This window comes from Eschrichtius robustus, chromosome 5, assembly GCF_028021215.1.
Source record: "Eschrichtius robustus isolate mEscRob2 chromosome 5, mEscRob2.pri, whole genome shotgun sequence".
NCBI classification, from domain to species: domain Eukaryota; kingdom Metazoa; phylum Chordata; class Mammalia; order Artiodactyla; family Eschrichtiidae; genus Eschrichtius; species Eschrichtius robustus.
Genome location: NC_090828.1, coordinates 71,788,057 through 71,808,587, shown reverse-complemented (window position 1 = coordinate 71,808,587; position 20,531 = coordinate 71,788,057). Strand labels below are relative to the sequence as shown.

General features: G+C 40.3%; 1 protein-coding gene across 7 annotated transcripts in view; it reads right to left on the bottom strand.

The window, feature by feature from the left end:
• RBMS1 (RNA binding motif single stranded interacting protein 1) overlaps positions 1-20,531 on the bottom strand; it is a 208,018-nt gene that overhangs the window by 8,947 nt on the left and 178,540 nt on the right. For 4 of the 7 annotated variants that reach the window (XM_068545018.1, XM_068545017.1, XM_068545023.1 and 1 more), the window contains exons 5-11: positions 18,790-18,947; positions 16,681-16,760; positions 4,993-5,108; positions 4,068-4,117; positions 3,848-3,941; positions 1,317-1,364; positions 371-421 (exon numbers count right to left, since the gene is read on the bottom strand). In XM_068545018.1, coding sequence (XP_068401119.1) covers positions 371-421; positions 1,317-1,364; positions 3,848-3,941; positions 4,068-4,117; positions 4,993-5,108; positions 16,681-16,760; positions 18,790-18,947 — 597 coding nt within the window. The remainder of the gene's footprint in view (positions 1-370; positions 422-1,316; positions 1,365-3,847; positions 3,942-4,067; positions 4,118-4,992; positions 5,109-16,680; positions 16,761-18,789; positions 18,948-20,531) is intronic. The other 3 variants (XM_068545019.1, XM_068545021.1, XM_068545020.1) reach the window with 3 other exon arrangements.

The window sequence follows — 20,531 nt, the reverse complement described above, 5'->3', positions numbered from 1 at the left end:
AATGAAAAACTCTAGGTCAATTTTGAACACTTTATATTTGCATTCAACAGAATGTAAAAAATGAGAGCTATTTCATCCTAAGTATGGTTAAAAATTTAGCAATTTTAAAACTTTAAAATTTAAACATCCAATGCAACAATCTCCTACGTTTAAGTTCTCATGGACTGTGAATTCGACTTAAGGTCAACCACTGATTTATTTTAAGACAAGGTGAGTGAAAGTTTTATAATGAACTCATTCTCATATTTCATATTTAAAATCTCCCAAATCCTACACCATCTTTGGGCAAATGGTTTAAACCCAGAGAATGGTTTTTAACGTATACATAGCTTACTTATAAACTACAAAGCCATTAAGATGAAAAACTTACGGGGTGCTGTAGGATATATGGTTGCGGCTGCATCCAAGAAGGGCTTTGCACCTGGAAAAGGAAGGATTTTGGAAGAAACATTGATTTCCATTAGAGTGCTACCTATTTCTCTAGAGCTCTTTTAATCATGTTAAGATCTACAGAAGGAAAATAAGGAAACAATACTATCAATGATTAAAAAGATTAAGGCAGTTAGGGTTCTTGACAAACTGGTCACTCTGAATAGGATGAAATGATTATTTAAAGCCAAGTTCCATTTGCCCACTCAAAAAGTATTTACTGAGTATCAAGCACCAAAGAGAAAAAGGGAGACATAGGCCCCACCCTCAAGAAATTTACTGTCTAATAAGCAAGGGAGATAAACAAGTAAACAACTCAAAGAAATAGTGAAAAGTATTACAATCAAGATATGAACGTAGGTGCTTTAGGAATACAGAGCAATGAGAATTAATTCCAGCACATCTTATTAGAAACTAATCCTTAAAGTATGTGCTTATTTAAAAAGAATAATCAAATTCAACCCCCTTTTTATACCCAGGACATTACATTTCAGAAATCTTGTCTGGCAGTCAACAATTTCTAGTTAGTGTGAAACATAAGAATCTGAAATCCAGATTTAGGAAATTAAACTTCAGTAACTAGATCCTGACATCCACAGTCAAAAGGGCATCTCTACAGTAGACCCTCTGGATTGAGAAGTAAGACGTGAGAGTCAGGTTCTGCGGCAGGAAAGAAAGCATGTGTAGTCTCTACCACCCCAGAGAAAGACTATCAGCCCATTTCTTGATGCCCAGAGCTTTCCTGAGACTATGTGATTTCAAAATAAGTTTGCCTCTAATTCTTGAGAACAAAACCCTCCTGTATCTCATCCGCTACTGTTAACTTCAGAGGTTCTACAGAGAGGATATGGGGAAGAGTCATGGGGGAAGAATGTATTATGATTTACCTTGATAGCAGAGCCCCGATACTTGCTTTCTCTGGTTTCCTTTGCCACCTAAGGCAGACCAAAGTTAAGTGCTTCTGCCTTGTTAACATTTCAGTTATCTGGACTGCAGCCTTTCCCCATTGGGATATTGGTGGTTTCTTGCAGATGCCAATTTCTCAAATCCAATTGTATGAGCATATAGTGGTTTAGCAGAGAAAGGCTTGCTCCAACATGAGTGCAAGGCCTTCACTGAATAAATCACGGGGAGGCGAGCAGCTCCCGTTATAGACCCCAATTTGGGCCAGATGCACCCATTTTGGGTATAATTCCAGTGGTCCTAATAATCTAATAGCTTATATCATTATGGGGTTAGGAAGTCATGACATCTAATCCAATATTCTTCCTTAAGCAACAAATCTGCTGCTGTCAATGTCTATTCCTCAATTTTCCCTAACTATAAAATGGGAATAATAATCTATGTTCTGTGAACTCTTTATCATTGGTTCTTCATCCTCTTTTGGATCATGAATCCTTTTGAAAACCTGATGAAGGAAATAGATCTTTTCCCCCCAACTGACTGCACACATACAAGCGACATTCTGCAAACAATTTAAGAGAATCACAGACCACTTAAAGCCCATCTGCTGACCCCATTGGGTTCCTGAACTTATAGGGTTAAGAATCAGTCTAAAAGGTAACGGCACTGAGTGCCAGGCAATTGGAATGAATTTCCACATGTATCTTAGGGAAACACAGATTGCCTACGAGAAGAAATCAGCCCTTTGTAATGAAATGTTGTTTCCAGTTAGGTCTATCAAATCTATTAACAACCCTGGTCTCCTAATTTTTTTCTATTCTATGAAATAATTCTGTGGCCAAAATGCTCACTGCTTTTATACTAAAGAGAGAAAAAGAGGTGGTGAGGAGAAGCATTCATAGCTGTAAACATCTATAGCTGCATACATTCAAATTAATATGCACAATCTTTCATTTGTCTGAGAATAAGCTTACTTGTCCCTATTTTTAGTGGTACACATAAAGAGGTTTCCAAGTTCAGATAGTTAAGAAAGAAGACTACTTTTCAACATCAGAAATAGGAATTGTTAATTAGGGAAAAGGCACTAGAGCAGATCTCATTGAATCTCATACAGGAAAGGAAAACATAGAAATCTTAAGTTCAAAATCATTAAAAAGGCATTAAATGAGTGAGTGCTATGCCTAGCAGACTGAAGCACCAGCGTAAGTAACTTAACAACCCAGAGAGATAAAAGAAAATGAGTGACGACTCAAAGAAAGGAAGTGAAAAGAACCTAGGAGCTGAGGGAGGCTGTGAATGCTACTTTACAACTTCAGTTTTAGTGCATTTAATCTCTTCTCTTTGTTATCCAGAGCTACTTTCATGCTTTTCGACAGAACCACCTTTATGATATTGCTCACATTGACCAATCCATTATTTTAAAAAAGCAGAATGGATATACTCTTACCAGCCAGTTAATCTTGGATGTAAAGGATGATAATAATAATCATAGCTAACATTTACTGAGTGCTAATGATATGCCAGGTATTGTGGTGAGCTCTTTACATAGATAATCTCATTTAGTTCTTATCATAAGCCTATGAGATAGAAACTGTTATTATCCCCATTTTAAAGATGAGGAAACTGAGGCTTATAGAAGTGAAATAACACAGTTATTATTGTCGTCCCTTACCCCCAGAAACCAGGGCTACAATAACTAACTCAATTATTTTAAAAACAAGAATACACAGAAGTTTACTTTAGTCACACAGGATCTCAACAGTCAACAAAAGTGTATTCCCATGTCTGTAACTGACTCCGTTAGAGTGCCCCTGTCTGGGCCAAGGCGGCAACCCTGTGAGAGGCACTCTGATACGGGAGGACAAGTACATGTGCACCAACACGGGGTTCATGGAGAATAGGAGCTACCCCTGCAATAAAACCAAATCAACATTACAACAAGGTGCTTAATGAGATCTTGGTTCTAAGCTGGGAGTTTAGGGTAAAGCCTGTTCACAAAATAACATAAACAGGGAGTCACCTCTCTTTTTTGGCCTCAAATCTCACTGCATTGCTCATTTCATGTTACCTAACAGAGACACGCCTTTATTTATTAACATGTTTACTTGCTCTTTTGTTGGTTCCTGCTGACAAATTAACAAAGGCAAGGGTGCACACCTAGTCTGTATTTTACCTAACGGCAATTCTCTTTCCGTTTCAATTTCTGGGACACATGGTGTCCAGCAGCAGGGCCTGTTGTGGAGGAAGTATTTGGGTTCATCCCAATTCTAAAGTGCTATGGTTTCACGGACTGACAACTGACAACCATTTCCCCTCGCTGCACATTCTCCTAAACATAAAAGTAAATCACTCTGTCAAATAAAAAGCAGCTGATTCTAAACTGGGTATCCAAGCCGCATAACATTTGACTTAAAATTTCATTATAAATGTTCAAAATTTTAAGACACATAAAAATGTAGCAGTGATTCAAGGTCAGCAAGTTGTCGTACTCTTGATGAATCCTAAAGGTACAAACCTGGTAGGCAGATACAGGAGACGCAATATAGGGTGTAATAGAAGTTTGAGTGATCATTCGGTTGGTAGCAATACTGTATGGTGAAGGATAAAATCTAGAACAAACACAAAAGCCTTTATTAAGTAATCCTTTAAATAGAATCATTCACGGAACAAACATCTGATATTTTCCACTTTCACATTTTCCCTCTAGCCATTATGTATTTATCTTAATGACATACCCGTTCTGTATAGCAGCCGTGGTTGGGTCATAAGTAAGTGTCATTCCAGCCTATGGGAAAGAAAAAGAAACATTCATCTGCAAAGGCACAAATTAAAAATTCCATTTCTCAGAGTCATGGCAACATAAAACAGTGATAGTTTAGTAGTGTTTGATAAAATTGAGAGCTTCCGTTAGACAAATGTAATTATAAACTCAACACGAGAATTAAGCTGTAGCTCGGCACTGTCCCATATGGTAGCTGTTAGTCACAGGCAGCTATTTAAAATGAAATGAAAAGTTGAGTCCCTCTACCATACAAGCTACATTCCAAGTGCTCAAATAGCCTTATGTGGCTAGTGGTCATCATTGGACAGTACAGATTCTAGAACATTTCTACTGGACGGCACTTCCCTAGACATTCTTGAACCAGTATGTTACTTAAAAAAACAAAAACAAAAGAACAATCCATTTACGATAAATATGGGGGAATGATGGGCCAACATTCTTATTAAGAAATTGAGCTCTTTTTTTTTCTAAAGACCATTATTATTAGGCAAAAAATCCTCAATGACAAATATACTGTTTATTTTAATAATATTTCAAGTAATTTCTGAATAATTTAAAATGTAAACCTAAGAAACCGTGACATTAGAGGAAAAAACCGCTCGTGCATTTCTTACAGCGATTTAAAATGCTCTTTTACTTCTTATGTAGCTAACTGGTAAACACAGCTGTTTCCATCATCTATGTGTCCATCGGGAGAATCACCACTCTTAGCACGGTATCCACCGGGAAGAGTTTTATGTGCCATTATCTGGATTATAAAGTTTTAATCCTGGCACCTATTCTAGAAGCGTGGCGGCCAAGGCAAGATGCTGCTTGTGTAACCATTCACGTAGCTTTCATGATCACACACCCCATTGAAGTTTCAAGAGAGGACTTACAAGTCTCACCTCTCCTTCTCTATGCCACGGTCGTCCATTAGGGATGTATTTGTTTGGGTTCTGTCTCTTCTTCTGTCCTCCATCCGCAAACTTACACAATAAAGGTTCTGTAGGAGCTGAATAAACAGGGAAAAATTAACAGGAAACCAAAATTTTACGTGTGTACGAGTGACAAAACGCAGTTGAATTTCTTTTATTTTTTAAAAATATACGTGTGTGCGTGTTTGTTTGTTTATTTATTTATTTTTGGCTGAGTTGGGTCCTCGTTGCTGCACGCGGGCTTTCTCTAGTTGTGGCGAGCGGGGCTACTGTTCGTCGCGGTGCGCGGGCTTCTCATTGCGGTGGCTTCTCTTGTTGCGGAGCACGGGCTCTAGGGCACGCGGGCTTCAGTAGTTGTGGCACGCGGGCTTCAGTAGTTGTGGCTCGCGGGATCTAGAGCGCAGGCTCAGTAGTTGTGGCTCACGGGCTCTAGAGTGCAGGCTCAGTAGTTGTGGCGCACGGGCTTAGTTGCTCCGTGGCATGTAGGATCTTCCTGGACCAGGGCTCGAACCCATGGCCCCTGCATTGGCAGGCGGATTCTTAACCACTGCACCACCAGGAAGTCCCTGAATTTCTTTTTTAATAGGAGCAGTGTTGGTGCTCTAAGGGAATGGATAGAATACTTCAAGGCAAAAGTTTACTCAGACCCTTAGGAGATGATCCACTGGTGAAAAATACTGTACAGAGAATATATTAGTTATGGTGTTCAAACCAGAGCGTAATGAAACATTTCAAGAGCTATTTCGAGGAAGCAAAGGCATTTTTGGATTCACTTCTGTACTTCTTTAGGTGCAGATACTCTTCTTTTCACTCTGGGCCCTCTCTAATTCCATTTCGGTAAATCTTCCAATGTGAACAGGATTGTGTCACCCTCCCCATCGCCACTTAAAAGTGCTCCCATAGCTTTCCATGACGATTCCTCGGAGCAGCCTTCACTTCCTCCAGTAGAGAACAAGCCCCCCTTTATACTGCTCACACTGTATTTTTATTCAGAGCATTTATCACACTTCGTGAGTGTGGCTATCTGTTTGGTGTCTGTTTCCCCTCTAGAGTGGAAGGTCCGCGGGAGCAGTGACTTCTGTTCATCACTCCTATCCCCAGTGCCCAAGTAAGTGTCTGGCATGTTGCAGGCGCTTTCTACGTCTTGGCTGAATCAATGAATCAATACAAATAGGTCTTATTTGTTTATTTGGGGGATACAACATGGAAGACAGCTGTTGTGAGAGAGCTGAAAGCACCTGCCCACCCTATTTAAAGGTTTTTCTGGGCCTTTAATCATCCCACTTGGTGTTGCTTTACTATACATCTGCCTCAAAAAAATGATCCCAAGAAACTAACAAAGGAAAGCAAAAGATGTATAAGATGCACAGACTCTCTTACCAGGGATACAGATTCATTAGTTAAAAAAAGAAAAGAAAAGGAAAAAAAAAAGGCGATGACATAGTAGGCCACCCATGACTTTTCCTTTTTTTAAAAAAATTTTTCTTGAATGGAAATAGCAGTGTATTCCTCAAAGCTGTGCTTGTTTCCGTATGTTTCTAGTTAATGTAATAAAGACAATCACACCTTCCTGTCTGGCTCTCACATTCTGTCCTTTGTCTACCGTGGAACCATGATTACTACTTTCAAGTTCTGTTTCAAAGTTCAATAACCATGAAGAGAAAAATATTACTTGTGGAAAATTTATTCCTTTCTCCTTTGCCTCTTATTATCCTAATTCATCTCTTATTTTATATCACTATTACCCACCCGCTAATGACAGGGTGGGAACAACAGTGCCTCTCAATACTCCTCTGCCGAAACACAAAATGCACCCAAAACGCAACTGCAATTCCTCCTCGAGGCTGTCGGGGGCCATGGTTTGGCACTCCTTTTTCCTCTCCCTGGTGTGAACTGCTCCAGAGGGACGGGCTGGCATGTGAGCTCTCTGAATGGCAGCTGCAGTACTATGGGTGCCAGGAGGTGAGAGCAAAACTGTCATGTGTCTGGTGAGATGTCCCGGGCTTCCTTTCTGACTCCTACACCTCCCCCACCCACCAATTTCCAGAAAGAGGAACTTCCATTCTTCCATTTAAGGCAAACCGGGTGTGATGGAAGATGGACAGGGGCCAAATCTTACATTCCTAAACTACATTCTCTGTCTTTTCAAAAAAAAGATACTGACTTTTGGAAACTTCCACCTTCACTAACAATCACAGAAGGTAAAGTAAATGGATGCAGTGAAACAAGAGAGCCTTCTAACCCCTGATGATGTTTTTAATTCTACAAGTGGGCCGTTCAGGGCCAGATGGAAATGAAGGCCGAGAGAAGACAGCATTCAAGTGGAAGGAAGGAGAATGCCTGTCTGCCGTAGCGGGGATGCCTCATCCTTGACTTCTAAGGACAAACTGAGAACCCGGAAACAAGATCTCACTCTCCACCGACCTAGAAAGGTCCTTATGGCATCAAATGTTTTCTCCAATGATGTCTGAGGTTTTAGGAATCTGCCTCCCCATAACCTTGTGGAACAAGAGAGAGAGATTAAACTCTGTGGTGCTGACACTTTGTGGGGCTTCACTTTGGGGAACTGCTTCTATCTAGAGGCATTATAAAGACTAGCTCCTAGACCGAAATTCAAATAAAAAAAAAGTTTACTTGGCACAGCAAGTGATGCAAATGCACCATTTTCCTCTATTAGCAGAGAAAGAAGGCGACCAAGTCGGACTCATTCTGGAAGTTCACCGGGGCTGCCCAGGCAGGCATGAATGGAAGCAGCTGGGTAGCCATCCCTGGCGAGTGCCAGGGCTGCACATTTGCTGAGAGACCAAACAGGCCTTCCCTATCTGTGGGAAGGTGCTTCCAACACATTTTCATTCATCTACACTAAGCTCCGTCAAAGAAAAAGCAATTTCAGGCAACAATCAAGCCTGCTAAAAACGGAGGTAAACATAAAGTGAGCGATGACATGTTTGCAAATATATCATTTAAAATGAAACAAATGGAACAGAATGTAGTTGAATCTTTCAAAGATGACTTACATTTGCTACATGATTTTGTGCTGTCATTAAGATTTTTTCCTTCCTCTAAAACCAAAAAGGTAAGTAGTTAAAACAGTTTGTCTACTGGCAGGTGTCCCGTATCTTAGGAAAATTAATTTCTCATTTTAAAGAATTATAACCAGTAGAAATGACACAGTTTTTAGATAGTTGTTGGTTCCTTGCTTCTGGGGAACAGGAATACACCAGTATTCTGTGTGTGTGACGCAATATAAAATTCTAACAGCTTCTTCCCTCTATTACAGTTTTCTCTGGTCTGTTTAGCAGTTGAAAGTTTTACTGAGTGCCTACTATGTGCCAGGTATAGTGTGAAGAACTAGGGATACAGTGGTGAATAAAACAGGGTCTTACTTCATAGTTCTTGCAGTCTAATGGGGACGAGAGCATCCCCAATCTTTTAAGGCCATTTAGCCATTTATGGGACAGAGCACTGTTTACTGAAATGTTTGTTTTTAATAAAAATGCCAAGCAGAAGTGAAACACTTCTGATACAGGAACAGCTATATTTCTTTTACAGCTGCCGCTCCTTGAACTTGGATGACATGAGACACAGCTTATACCTAAGCATTCTTGATAACCTATTTATTACAAAGATTGTATCATGTGTGCTAGGAAAGCAACTATGTGAAGATTTCTTTAAGACATTTATGTTACCATTAGATTGAGCAAGAGTCAGAGGATTTCAGTTAGATTTTTGAATCGAAAACCAAACTTACATACCCAGATCTGTGTCATGGCCCACTTATTTTTAAGTGAGTGCAAGATGGTTACAAAATGAGAGCTCCTAATTCGACTGGCATATGCTGCGGCTTACTCGACCAGGGAATAGTCTCCAGTTTGCATTTGGAGCCTAATACCCAGGTTCCAGGTTAAAGACTGGGAGATGCTATGTGATGTCAGCTTTTTCTACAGAACAGATCCTTCAGGTGGCCTCCTTGATTGTTCTTTGTGGAAGGGAGGTATTGAGGGGGCCTGACACGCAGAAAAGGACATGCCATGAATACTTGTAATATGACTGTGATCAACAGGTAAGTTTGGGTATATTAACCTTAAAAAAAAAATTAGTTTCTAACCGTCAACCTGTATCCTCTATATGGTAATTTTCTAGATTAGTAACTCTTCACCTTATTGAGCAAAACAATAATTGCAAAGAGTTCTAACAAAAACATTTATGATACAATGTTTCATAACATCACCCCTTATTGATTGATTCTGCCAAATATGCAACATATTCTAGGCTGAATTTCCCTTAATGAATCAGGATCTTTGGGGTTTGTAAAGGGTGTGCCTCAGATGTCTTGTGAAACCTCTCAGGTCAGATTCTCGTCCTTAACTAGCCAAGACAGAGAAGTTATTTTCTTGTTCATCAGAACCAACAAGAACATGTACCTCCAGAAGCTTAACTACTGTGGTAGAGCCACATGCAAGCACTGATCTGATATTTTGGGGGGAGGAATCTCTTAAGAGCCATCTAAGGTAACTGCATTACTGGATTCTCCAATGTGCCCTCCTCGACAGGGACGATCTTTTACCAATGCCTGACGGGTGGCACTAACAGTCCCTCCTAAGCCATAGGGGTGGTGCCCTCGATGCCTCACTGCACATCTCTACCAAGTCGTGTCCCTACCCATCTTCTGAAGCTCAAACTCTACAGTAACTTGCGCTCAACTGTCTTCCCCGGACACCCACATGAAGCATCACTTCTAGAATGCCTGCTTTGACCAAGCACTGCAGTTCATGATTACACGTCCCAGACATCCTCCTCACTTATCTAATCCAACCGCTCAGAGGACTATGAGTTCTCTGTATTTGTAACAAAGTGGAACTTTTCCTCACCAAGTTCTAACAGCTGGAGAAACCGCTACTCCCAAACTCCCGTTCTTCTAGCTATGCAGTATTTTATCCCAGTCAACGGTCTCTAAGACATAAACTGCCCTTGATAGAAGCTCTTCTATCCGTTGTAGAAAAGTAGTCCACTCAGCAGCCATAATTAGCTTTCTTCCTGAAACTGTTGGCTACTTTCAAGACTCCTCAACTAAATGACATGCAAGAAACTATCCAGGGCTCTTTTAAAAATTTCAACCTAAGGATCCAATAAATACTATCCCTTCTTTGTGTGCACGACATCATTTCCTGTTTCAGTCCCCTATTTGTTTCTAACCAAACCCTGCGGTCCTCTTACTACAGGGCAGAGCTCCGGCTTCTCTCTGCAGATGCCTACACTCCCATGCCTGCTCTGTTAGGGTCTGTCTCTCCTCCTTTCCTGACCCTGATAGAGTAGTTCCATCTCCCACTCAGCTTTACTTATCAGTAAAATAATGGTTAAACAACATTCAAGCCAGGTTAAATAGAAAACAAAAACGCAATACTTCCCCATCACTCCAACATAAATATTTTAATATTCTATATTTACTACTCTTCTAAGTCTATATTTATTTTTCATTTTTGCAATGATAGGGCCTTTTCTTCTACCATTTACATTGTGGACCTTTCTCTACCTTGTTATAGAATTTTTTCTTTTCTTTAATGGTTACATAATGTTCTATTTGAAAAGGGATCATGTATAGTTTCTTTGTTCTTATAACACTGTATGAACATCTGTGTGTGTGATCTTTTTTATCTCTTTGATTCCAGTGCCAATATAACTAACACCGTATGAACATCTGTGTGTGTTATCTTTTTTATCTCTTTGATTCCAGTGCCCACGCGATATTGGTGGTCAGATTCTATGGTGGTTAGAATACTGGCTCTAGATTAGTCTCCCTGGGTTTGAAATTTGGTTTTGCCATTTACTAGCTAGTGACTCCAGGCACGTCTCTGGTTTCATAATCTGTGAAATGGGGATAATAAGAGTACTTAAGATTGTACAAAAGATTGTTACAATTAACATACATAAAGTGCATAGAACAGTTCAATGAATATTAGTTACTATTATCTTATCACTATGACAACAGGAGGAGCTCAAATTTTGAGCTATGGCTCCTCCTCTTACCTTTGACTTATCAAGATAAATTCTCGGGAGAGGAACCTCTGGTTCAGAAGTTATAAACATTTTTAGGGACTGGCCTGTTTTCCCTGGAATTTGATTCTGTGATATTTAAGAGCTGGCTATAGTTGCTGCCTTGGCTTCACATAGAATAAAGAAATGTTCAAGCTGTAGTTAAGGATGAAGTTACTGGCAAATGCCTTTTAGAAAACTGTTTTCATAGTAACACCTACATCTTCCACCCAAGATCCTTATGCTTTTATAAAATCTTACTCCACTATTTATTGTTCCTCTCTGGCAGAACCTGATAGTGGAAAGGTGTAAAGCTGATTGGAGGGGGCCTGCTGTAGGCTGGGTGTGACCCATGGTGGTAACAGCTGCCTGAAGGTAGCCTCCTCCTAAGCCTGGCACGGCACTCAAAGGGTCTTCAGCTAAAACAAACACTGGCACACTTCTAGTTGAGGTCCCTCGTCACTTTTTAAAAACCAGACTTCCCTCCTTGGTAGAGAATGAGTTGGAGTTTTGGATCTGCAAGACAGCCCTCACCCCACTGGCCTCCCAGGATGGTTCCAGCACTTTTGCTTTCATGGCAATGATTTACTCGTAAGATTCCAGCCCTTGGAGGGAACATCTCAACAATACATGCACTCAGACTCTGCTCTGCTGTACATACTGGGTGAGAGAGACATGAACACATCACGATCCCAAAGGTATGATCACATTGTCCTAAAGGTACCAGGAACATTCCACATGTCTTCAAGTATTTCTTTTGTCCTAGAGTTGCCAAACGTTTCTGTTTTTAACAGAGTTAATAATGCTTAAGCCAAACATTCCGGAAATGAAACGGGCAATAAAAAACCTTGTAAGATGCTTGGTGTCAGTCCATTTATCTCTTGTAAAAATAAAATACAGTGTGGAAAAAAAAAAAAAAAAAAACCCTTGTAAGATTTCCAGGCTTTTTACTAGGTTTGTAACTTTTCCCCTAAACATTACCTTTTCTGCCTCCTGGCATAGGACAAGGCCTTAATAATTTTACCTATACACAGAACGTTCCAGAATGTAAGAGCAGTTTTCAAGCCCTGCTGGGCACGTACCCAATCTGAAAAGTCAAAGTAACACAGAAAGGAGATGTAAAACAAGCTGAGGTCTTTGGATGGAGTAGGCCAGCAGTCACATGTGCACTTCACTGGAGCTCCTCCACGACACAGGCAAAGCTTTGGGCGATGTGGCAGAATGATGCCCGCACAATACTGGGCATCTCACAAGCGCTCACATATCCAGTGAAAAGACACTTCTTTTTTTTAAAAACTCTCTGCCCTTAGCACACAAGGACAGACTCCATTCACGCCATGGAGAGGTCCAGGAAGAGAGATGTGACCGTACTGCTTCCTGCAGCACTGAATATACACGTGGCCTTTGTCCATGGGGTGTGTGTGTCGTGCACGTCTCCCACAGAGGCAGAAACAACGGGTGCAGGGCAAGCAGCCCTAGGAGAGTTCCAGCTAACATGCCATGTGCATTAGTCTTCTTGGAGACAGTGCTCTCTTCCAGGAAGGTACTGGAAGAATATTTTTCAGACAAATCCCTGAATCATGGTCATGAGTGACAGTGTTTTTGCCTTGGGCACGTCTCCTAATCTGGGCATCAGTTCTACCCATCTCTTGTTTCTAATGTTCACTGTGCGGGAAACCACCACCATCCTATTTCTCCATAATGGAATTTTTATCAAGCAAATGGGACGTACTTATTTTAAACCTCTGTGGAATTCACCTAGATTGTCTCACAAAGAAGTCATTGCTTCTTTTACCCTTGTTGGGGTCCTTCCAAGCAAATCTGACTTATTGCAAACCAGCTAGCACTCGAAATCAAGGTAAATCCAAACAGAGGACAATATTTCAACATTTTCAGGGAAAAATGAGAGACTGAGTTGGGGGGAAGGACAGAAGGAACGGCCTTCTGAGCAACTTTTTTATCACAAACTATAATGTACACTTGAAGAATCTGCCATAAGATAAAGCCTTTTTGAAAATGTGGTAACATCAGACACAAAAGCACAAGATTTTTAAAAAGTGATTTCAGAAAGCAGATTGTATAAAAAACTGTGATGTGGTATAGTGGATCTTTATGGAACTCTAAACATATACTACATTACGTACCAGGCCCCAGGCCAGGGTGGGGTATGCCAGGCATGGGGGAACCCAGCCACATCACCCTGGTATGAAAAGAGTGTGTTGGCAGATGGATGGGTGGCATCTGAGAAGTGACAACTCACGTGCACAGCTGACCTCTCTGCTTTGCCATCTAGAGACTTTCTTAAGAGTGTCATGTGATGAGTTTACATTCAGTTTACTGTTCATCGCACTGTTCACGCGATGCGTTTTCTTTTCAGTCCTCAAAAGAAAGTGTCTTTTGGGGACTGTGTCTAATGTAGGTTCCTTTCTTATACTTGGCTCCAGTGTCACAGGCAAATCGCCAGTCGTGCAAGAATCGGAGTACTCTGACACAAACCATCCTGGATAATTCTGCTTATGCCAGCTAAACAACTTGCATCACTAAATAAACCATCCTCTGACTGTATTTATGAAATGTTATGTCTGCCTAGCAATGAGCCTACATTATTTAAACATTAAAGTGGAGGCGCATTCAATTTACCCTTGCCTGACAATATTTTTGTTTCTCATCTGGTTCTACTGAAAATAATCATATGCATTCCACGGGGAAAGCCATGTGACAGCAGCCATTCTGGTAACTGGAAGGGAGACAGCAGCATCTAATAAACAGACAGGTAGTCAAACATAATTCTTGTATTGTGTGTACAAAAAACAATCCTGAGAAGCTGAAAGTGGTTTCAAATTCTGTTGTGGGTTCTCGAGTCCACTGGAGACTTGTTTTGGGGAAAGGTTGGGTTCACTGGAATAGCATGCTTCCCAATCCCGCATTGTACGTTTCAAACTCCTGCCAAAAAGTAGCTCAACCTCACTTAAAGGCAAAAGCTATCCAAAAAGGCCATCAAAATGGCCACGATTCTTGTGATGAGCTCTATGTGAAAAATGCTCTTGGAAACCGTTTGGTGACCTCTGCTGGTATAGGGTGATGCACAGGTTTTTGGTGCCTACCACAAAATTAAAATATAAAACACAGCCCTTGCCGCTAAGAACATGCAGTCTAGTTGGGAACCAAGACTAAAACATGTGAGAGATCATCAAACATCAGAAAATGGCATAAAGTTAAGTCCTGGTTCAGAATAAAGAGAACAGCTTGATTGCACAGTTGTCTTCCCTGCCCGGATGCTCTCCATGGAGAAGGAGCCCATCTGGTTCTTACGCTCGCTTTGACACTTAGCACTACTTGGAAGAAACTATTCATTGCAAAGGTGCAGAGAATCCTACAATTATTTGCGTGTGGTTTGGAAAACAAGGTCTTTTTCTTCCTAGAATGGGTGTGACCAAGAGTCTTCAAACCTACTTCAAAGAGAACAGTTAAATGACACAACCATTAAGTCCTTTGGAGAAAAAAGGAAACTGTCCAACCTCAATTCGTGACACCCTGAGATCTATTTCATTCAGGGAGCTGGTAGATCTTATCTTAGACTGATACAACATCGAAACAAATGTGTGCTGGGGTGTTTTTCCTTCTCGAAATTTCCTTGTTGCATGCAAGAATGAGCTGAGAAAGTAACGAGGTCACAGGTGGGTGGGTGAGCAGCCCTTCAAAGGGACTAATATAATACTCTGGGGTTCTGCCTATGCTGAGGATGGCATGGAAAGCGAGGAGAACACAGGGGGCAGCTGTGTGCAGGGGCCTTGGAAGGCCCCGCAGGGCAAGGTTGACAGAAGCCTCCCACGTATGAAATTTCTCCCTTGTCTTTACTTGGTTGGAAGGTAAAAACATTCCCCTCTCGTTTCTTTTTTTTTCTTTCAACTCAAGTGTTGTGGATGGAAAAACAAAACTGACCTAAAAAACAGAAAAGGAAGCTCTTTCACAAGGCTGAGTTCCTTGGAAGAGCGTACTTCTAGGCCTTGTACTTTATGCTTTAGCTCAAGCTCACATACAGCCATGCAAACTGTATGCTGTCAGATTTTGGTATTAAAGGATGCAGTTAGTCTGTGGTATTGCACACACTTATAAATAGATTTTCTATGAAGTGAGACTCACCTGGATACAGAAAAGTAAAGTGGATCCCTAATCATAATCATCAGCCATCCAGTTAAAGATGGAACCTTGGAGCTACAGAAGAATAAATACTGAACACTAGTTACACATGCACAAATGGAAACGTCTTCTAGTTTGTGGTCAGCCGCTTGCACGCTAGCTTGTAAATAGGTAGTGTTGTCTTGGCGAATAGTGAAGTGAAATTTATGCAAAACCAACAAACAGTTACTGGTGCTTAGTATGGTTCAAGTACTGAGCTAGGCATGAAAACAGAAAGATGAGAAAACAGTCTCTGCCTTCGAGGAGCTTAGTTTAGTGCACTGACACGTGTAAACATGTTAAATGCTGCCGTACAGGTGGGTGTCCCCAGGGCGCTATGCAGACAGTAACCCAATGGCAGCAGAGGAAGGTGTTGAAAGGGCAAGACAGGACAGCCTGATTAAAGGGAAGTGAAGTCATGTCCTTAGGATTGGGGCGTGGGAGCAGTTTAGGGAGAGGGCTGAGCAGGCTGGTGAAAACTGAGAATTGCTATTTAGGAAAGGGTGAGAGGCTGAGTGAGGAGCAGTGGTGCTGAGGGTCTGATCAAGCTGGAGCTCACTGTATTTCAGGCCAGGTTTAGTGGGAGTTAGAGGGGGTGTTAACGTTGGAATGAAAAGCTCCTGAGGTGCAGTGTTTTCTCGGCCAAGACAACACGGGGCAGAGCAATGGGAGGAAGTGGCCACAGAGGAGTGGATGGAGGGGCCACAGAAGTTGAGTCCCGGCACTGTAAGGGGGAGGGGTAACACACGCTGACATCTTCCAGAACGAAGGCGGGAGCTAGGGTGGAAAGTACCACAGTCCTCAACGGACAGGACTGACAGAATATTTATTGAGGATGGTGATGAGGTGAGTTAGAGGATGGCTTCCTCATCCAAGGAGGAGCGGCTTCTGAATGCTCTGCAAGTCACACACCTCCTTACCACTGGGTCTGCTTCCATTCATATATATATATATGTTTTTTTTCCTAAGCTTACGTTTCATTTTTTTTTGAATTTTAAAACAATTTTTTATTAGAGTATAGTTGCTTTACAATGCTCTGTTAGTGTCTGCTGTACAGAAAATTGTATCAGTTATACATATACATATATCCACTCTTTTTTAGATTCTTTTCCCATATAGGTCATCACAGGGTATTGAGAAGAGTTCCCTGTGCTATACAGTACGTCCTTACTAGTTATCTATTTTATATATAGTAGTGTGTATATGGCAGTCTCAGTCTCCCAATTTATGCCCCCTCCCACCCCGTAACCATAAGTTTGTTTCTTTATGCTTCCATTCATATTTAAACAGCTGGGAGAAGTGAATTTTGAAGTCTTATTTGTAGATCCAAAGAAATAAATTTTAAAGAGCTAAATGAGGAGTTTTTTGTTCTTGATATAAGAGTCACCACATCCTACAACAAAAGACTACCGATACAATTTTAGACAAACAACATACCAGAAACTCCGGGTGGTGTCTTAATGAATTTTCCATTAAAATGACCAATAACGGCTTCGCACTTTTCTGTTGATTCCATCCTATTTATACATAAAAATAAAACACGTAAATAATCAGAGATATCTTAGTTTTCATTTTGTTCTGTACACATGAATACAATTCTATAGGTTTATTGGATACAAATGAAAACTAACAAAAATGTGAATGATAGGAAAAAGTGGGTTTATTCTATCTTTTATTTAACTGTTGTTTGTGTGCTTCCAGAGTAAAATAAAAACTTGATAACCACACAGTAAATTCAGAATCATAAAAGAAATAAATTATACAAAGAGTGTTTAATATCAAGCATAGGAAAGGTATAATTTTTTCCCACTTGTAGAAAAACTGATAATCAATACACAATAGCTTTGTTAGTCATGATAGTGAATTAAAAATAAAAATACCAGTTTAAAATACTAGTGTATTTAGTGCTGCTGGGATATTGGTCATTTTAAAGATGGTCTTTCCTTTTACATATTCAAAAAAATGACAGACTCAAAAGTCATGATAAGAACTGGTGTTAATCAGAGGATGTGTCTTACAGGTTTTTCTCATTAGCTTGAAGTTTAAAATTAAATTAGTGAAGTCAATTATGTACCTTCTTTGTCATCTTCGCTTTAGAGGAGGAATTAAAGGATGGAGCCTAACAACTTATTCTACATCTGCAGGTGTCTAAGAACACCTGAGAAACCTTTCAGGGGAATTAAATCATTTTGATTTATTTTTCTTTAATGGAAAAAACACTGAATAATCTGCTCAAAATGCACCACGCTCCTGGACTACCCAGAAGAGTTGCACCTTGGTTTTAATGGGTGGTTTTTAATAGTTTTTAAAAGCAATAGAATTTAATTGGGTTCTATCTTTGGATACAGAAATGAAAGTCCTTGATCTGCTTTCAGAAGAACACCCACAGAGGGACGATTTTCAGATGGCGCTGGGCCTTTCACTGTTTCACCTGGGTCCTTTTAACCCACGATGTGCACACTGGGGATGCTGGCCTTGGTGACTTTCCACCTGTAGAATATCTTAGTTTTATTATAAAATCATCTGGCCTAACAGAAAGAGTAATGGACTGAAAGCCAGAAGAACCAAGTACTAGACCTTGCTTCATCGCTTGGCAGCCCTGTGACAATGGAAAAGTCCTTTCTTTAACTCAATTTTCCTATATGTGAAAGAGTGAAAAGTGCTTGCTTTCTTGATCTCACAGGCCTTGATCTCACAGGTGGTAGATGCGATTGTCATCAAATAGGATAATGTATAGGAAAGTAAAACGTCAGCGATTTCCCCTCCAAAATCAAAGTCAATACTTTAAGACATGTAGACATTTTCGGTTACTGCACAGTATTAATAGGTTGCTAAATGATGTAAAATCAGTTTTTGTACGCAGGCTTTCAGATTGCAACTACGTCAAAAACCAAAGCTTCTTTTGTTTAAGGTTTTTAAAGGAAGCAAACTAACCATTACACGGAAGTATCCTTTCTGGGGAGGAAGGGATAAAAATAAGATGGAAGGAATGAGGGTACTTTAGATATCTGCAACATTTTACTTCTTAAAAAAAAAAAATCTAGGCAAAAACTGTAAAACGTTACAACTTGTGTAACACTTGGTGGTTAGACAGGTGTCTGTTGCACTTTTCTGAGTGTTTGAAATATTTCACTTAAAAATCTAATTCACTGACCACATTGATGATGAACCAAAGTTCCATCTAATGCAACAAAAATACCAATTTATTTACGAAATTTAGGAGCCTGAGATTGTTATTTTTAAGAAGTTTAGGCATCTTGATCTAATTAGTCAAATTATTAAGGAAACATACTTGCAGAACTATTGCTCATGTGGTATTTCCTTGCCCTAAGTCACCAAATATTTAGTGTCCTCAGGTTCAAGAATCCTAATGAGCTTCCAAAAGACTTGGAAAAATGCAAACTATTTTTTATGCATAATTTAAGTTCACGGTACAACTGGCTCCTATAACCCTGGCTTAAATTCTCTCTTCTTGCTCAATTTTTATTTTCCAGGAAACATAGCAGAGCTACTGTTGTTGACAAGAAGACAGGGCAGCGTGCTTACCTAGCAAAGCCAACACCACGACTTGTCCCACTGGAATCGCGTAGTATCCTTGTAGAAATAACTTGTCCAAATGGTTTTAGCATATTTTCAAGTTCTTGCTCATCCATGGACAGTGGCAAATTAGAAATATACAAGTTGGTAGGATCTTGTTCCTGTTGCTAAAACCGAACAGAGAACTGTCTATTAATTTCCAGCAGAAGGTGAGATATGTATGTTAACACACTTTTACTTGGCCACTCTCTTAGCTCAGGTCCTTTGAAAGTACTAGCAAGCGAGATCATGGGATCTACAGAACACCCGAGTCACCATGAACACTTGAAAACAGTGTCTGAAGCTTGGACAATCTGTGCAGGTCAGACACGATCCCACCAAACCATTCTTGGCAGGTTTGGAAGCAGAAGTGCTGGCAGGCGTCGCTGAGTTGGAGAGGATGCCCTCATGGAAGCACAACCCTCGGCTGTTCGCAGTGTTCTACAAAATAACTAACCTCTCCTCCACTACTATTTTTAGGAGCCCATTTTGGGCTCCATTTATTGCACAAATGGCTGTTACTGCTAATAATTCAATCCAGAAAGAAACACACGACGGATTCTGGACTAAGTCAACTAAAGTCCAGTGGGATTTTGCCCAAATTCCCTTCTTTTGCTCTACAGCAGAGTCCTTACTACCTCTGAGTTGTGATCACCAATGGGAAATAGAGAGCTCCTAAATTAACAAAACAAAACCCCACAAAGTCATACAAAATGACAGACTCAAGGCAGAACAAATTTTAGAATCTGGATAAAGCTGAACTCAAGTGTAGATGGGGGAAGGGAGTTTTGCTAAATCTTTGCTACTCTAAGAGTGATCCAGAGGCCAGCAGTGATGGAATTACCTGCAAGCTTACTAGAAATGTAGAATTCCGGGCCCCATCCCAGACCTACAGAATCAGAAACTGCATTTTAATAAGATCTCCAGGCAGTACAAATGCATATGAAAGTTCGAGAAGCAGCAATTAGATCATTTCCCACCCACCTTTCCACTGCTGAGGTAAAATCAGCTGAAACCAAAGATAGCAATTGAGTTTTCTGAGAACCAGTAACTGCTATGTATATTTACTGAGTCTGGTGTTAAATCATCAGGAAATAAGCTTATATGATATCTGGAATATTTTCTGACCAAGTAAAAACTCATCTCGGCAATTGTGAGATTAGGATGATCTTAACTTTAAAACAGGCTTTCCTTTGATCTTACTACCAATTGTATCTTTACATATGGAACTATGCAAGTTTATGATTTTTCTTTAACAAGCACTATTAGCAAAGTCATTAATTGATGTCTTAGCCTTAGGCAACAGAACAGCACACTCATTATATTTAAATTTCCAAAATGCACAGTACTTTAAAAATATATGTGAAACATACGCATATTTGTACAAAGTCTCTACTTTCAAATGTATCCTGGCATGAATTAAACCTGAAATAAAACCTTTCCTTTCAGATAATCTGCAAGTAAAAGTAACTGACCTTTAAGATTTAAAACAACAATCTGGTATCCTAGGGAATGGCAAATACCCTGGCAGTCCCAAGAATTAAAGTTACCAAAGACTGAGAAACTATGGGCAGAAAGTACTGTCCCTATGACTTCCTGGTTCTGACAGAAGGCAGCCTGTTACCAGGCCAGTCCCAAAGGTATGGAGCAGAAACTCCCAACCTGGGTGGCCCAGACTCTCAGGGGTGTGTCAGTGCAGTTGTGTCCAAGAA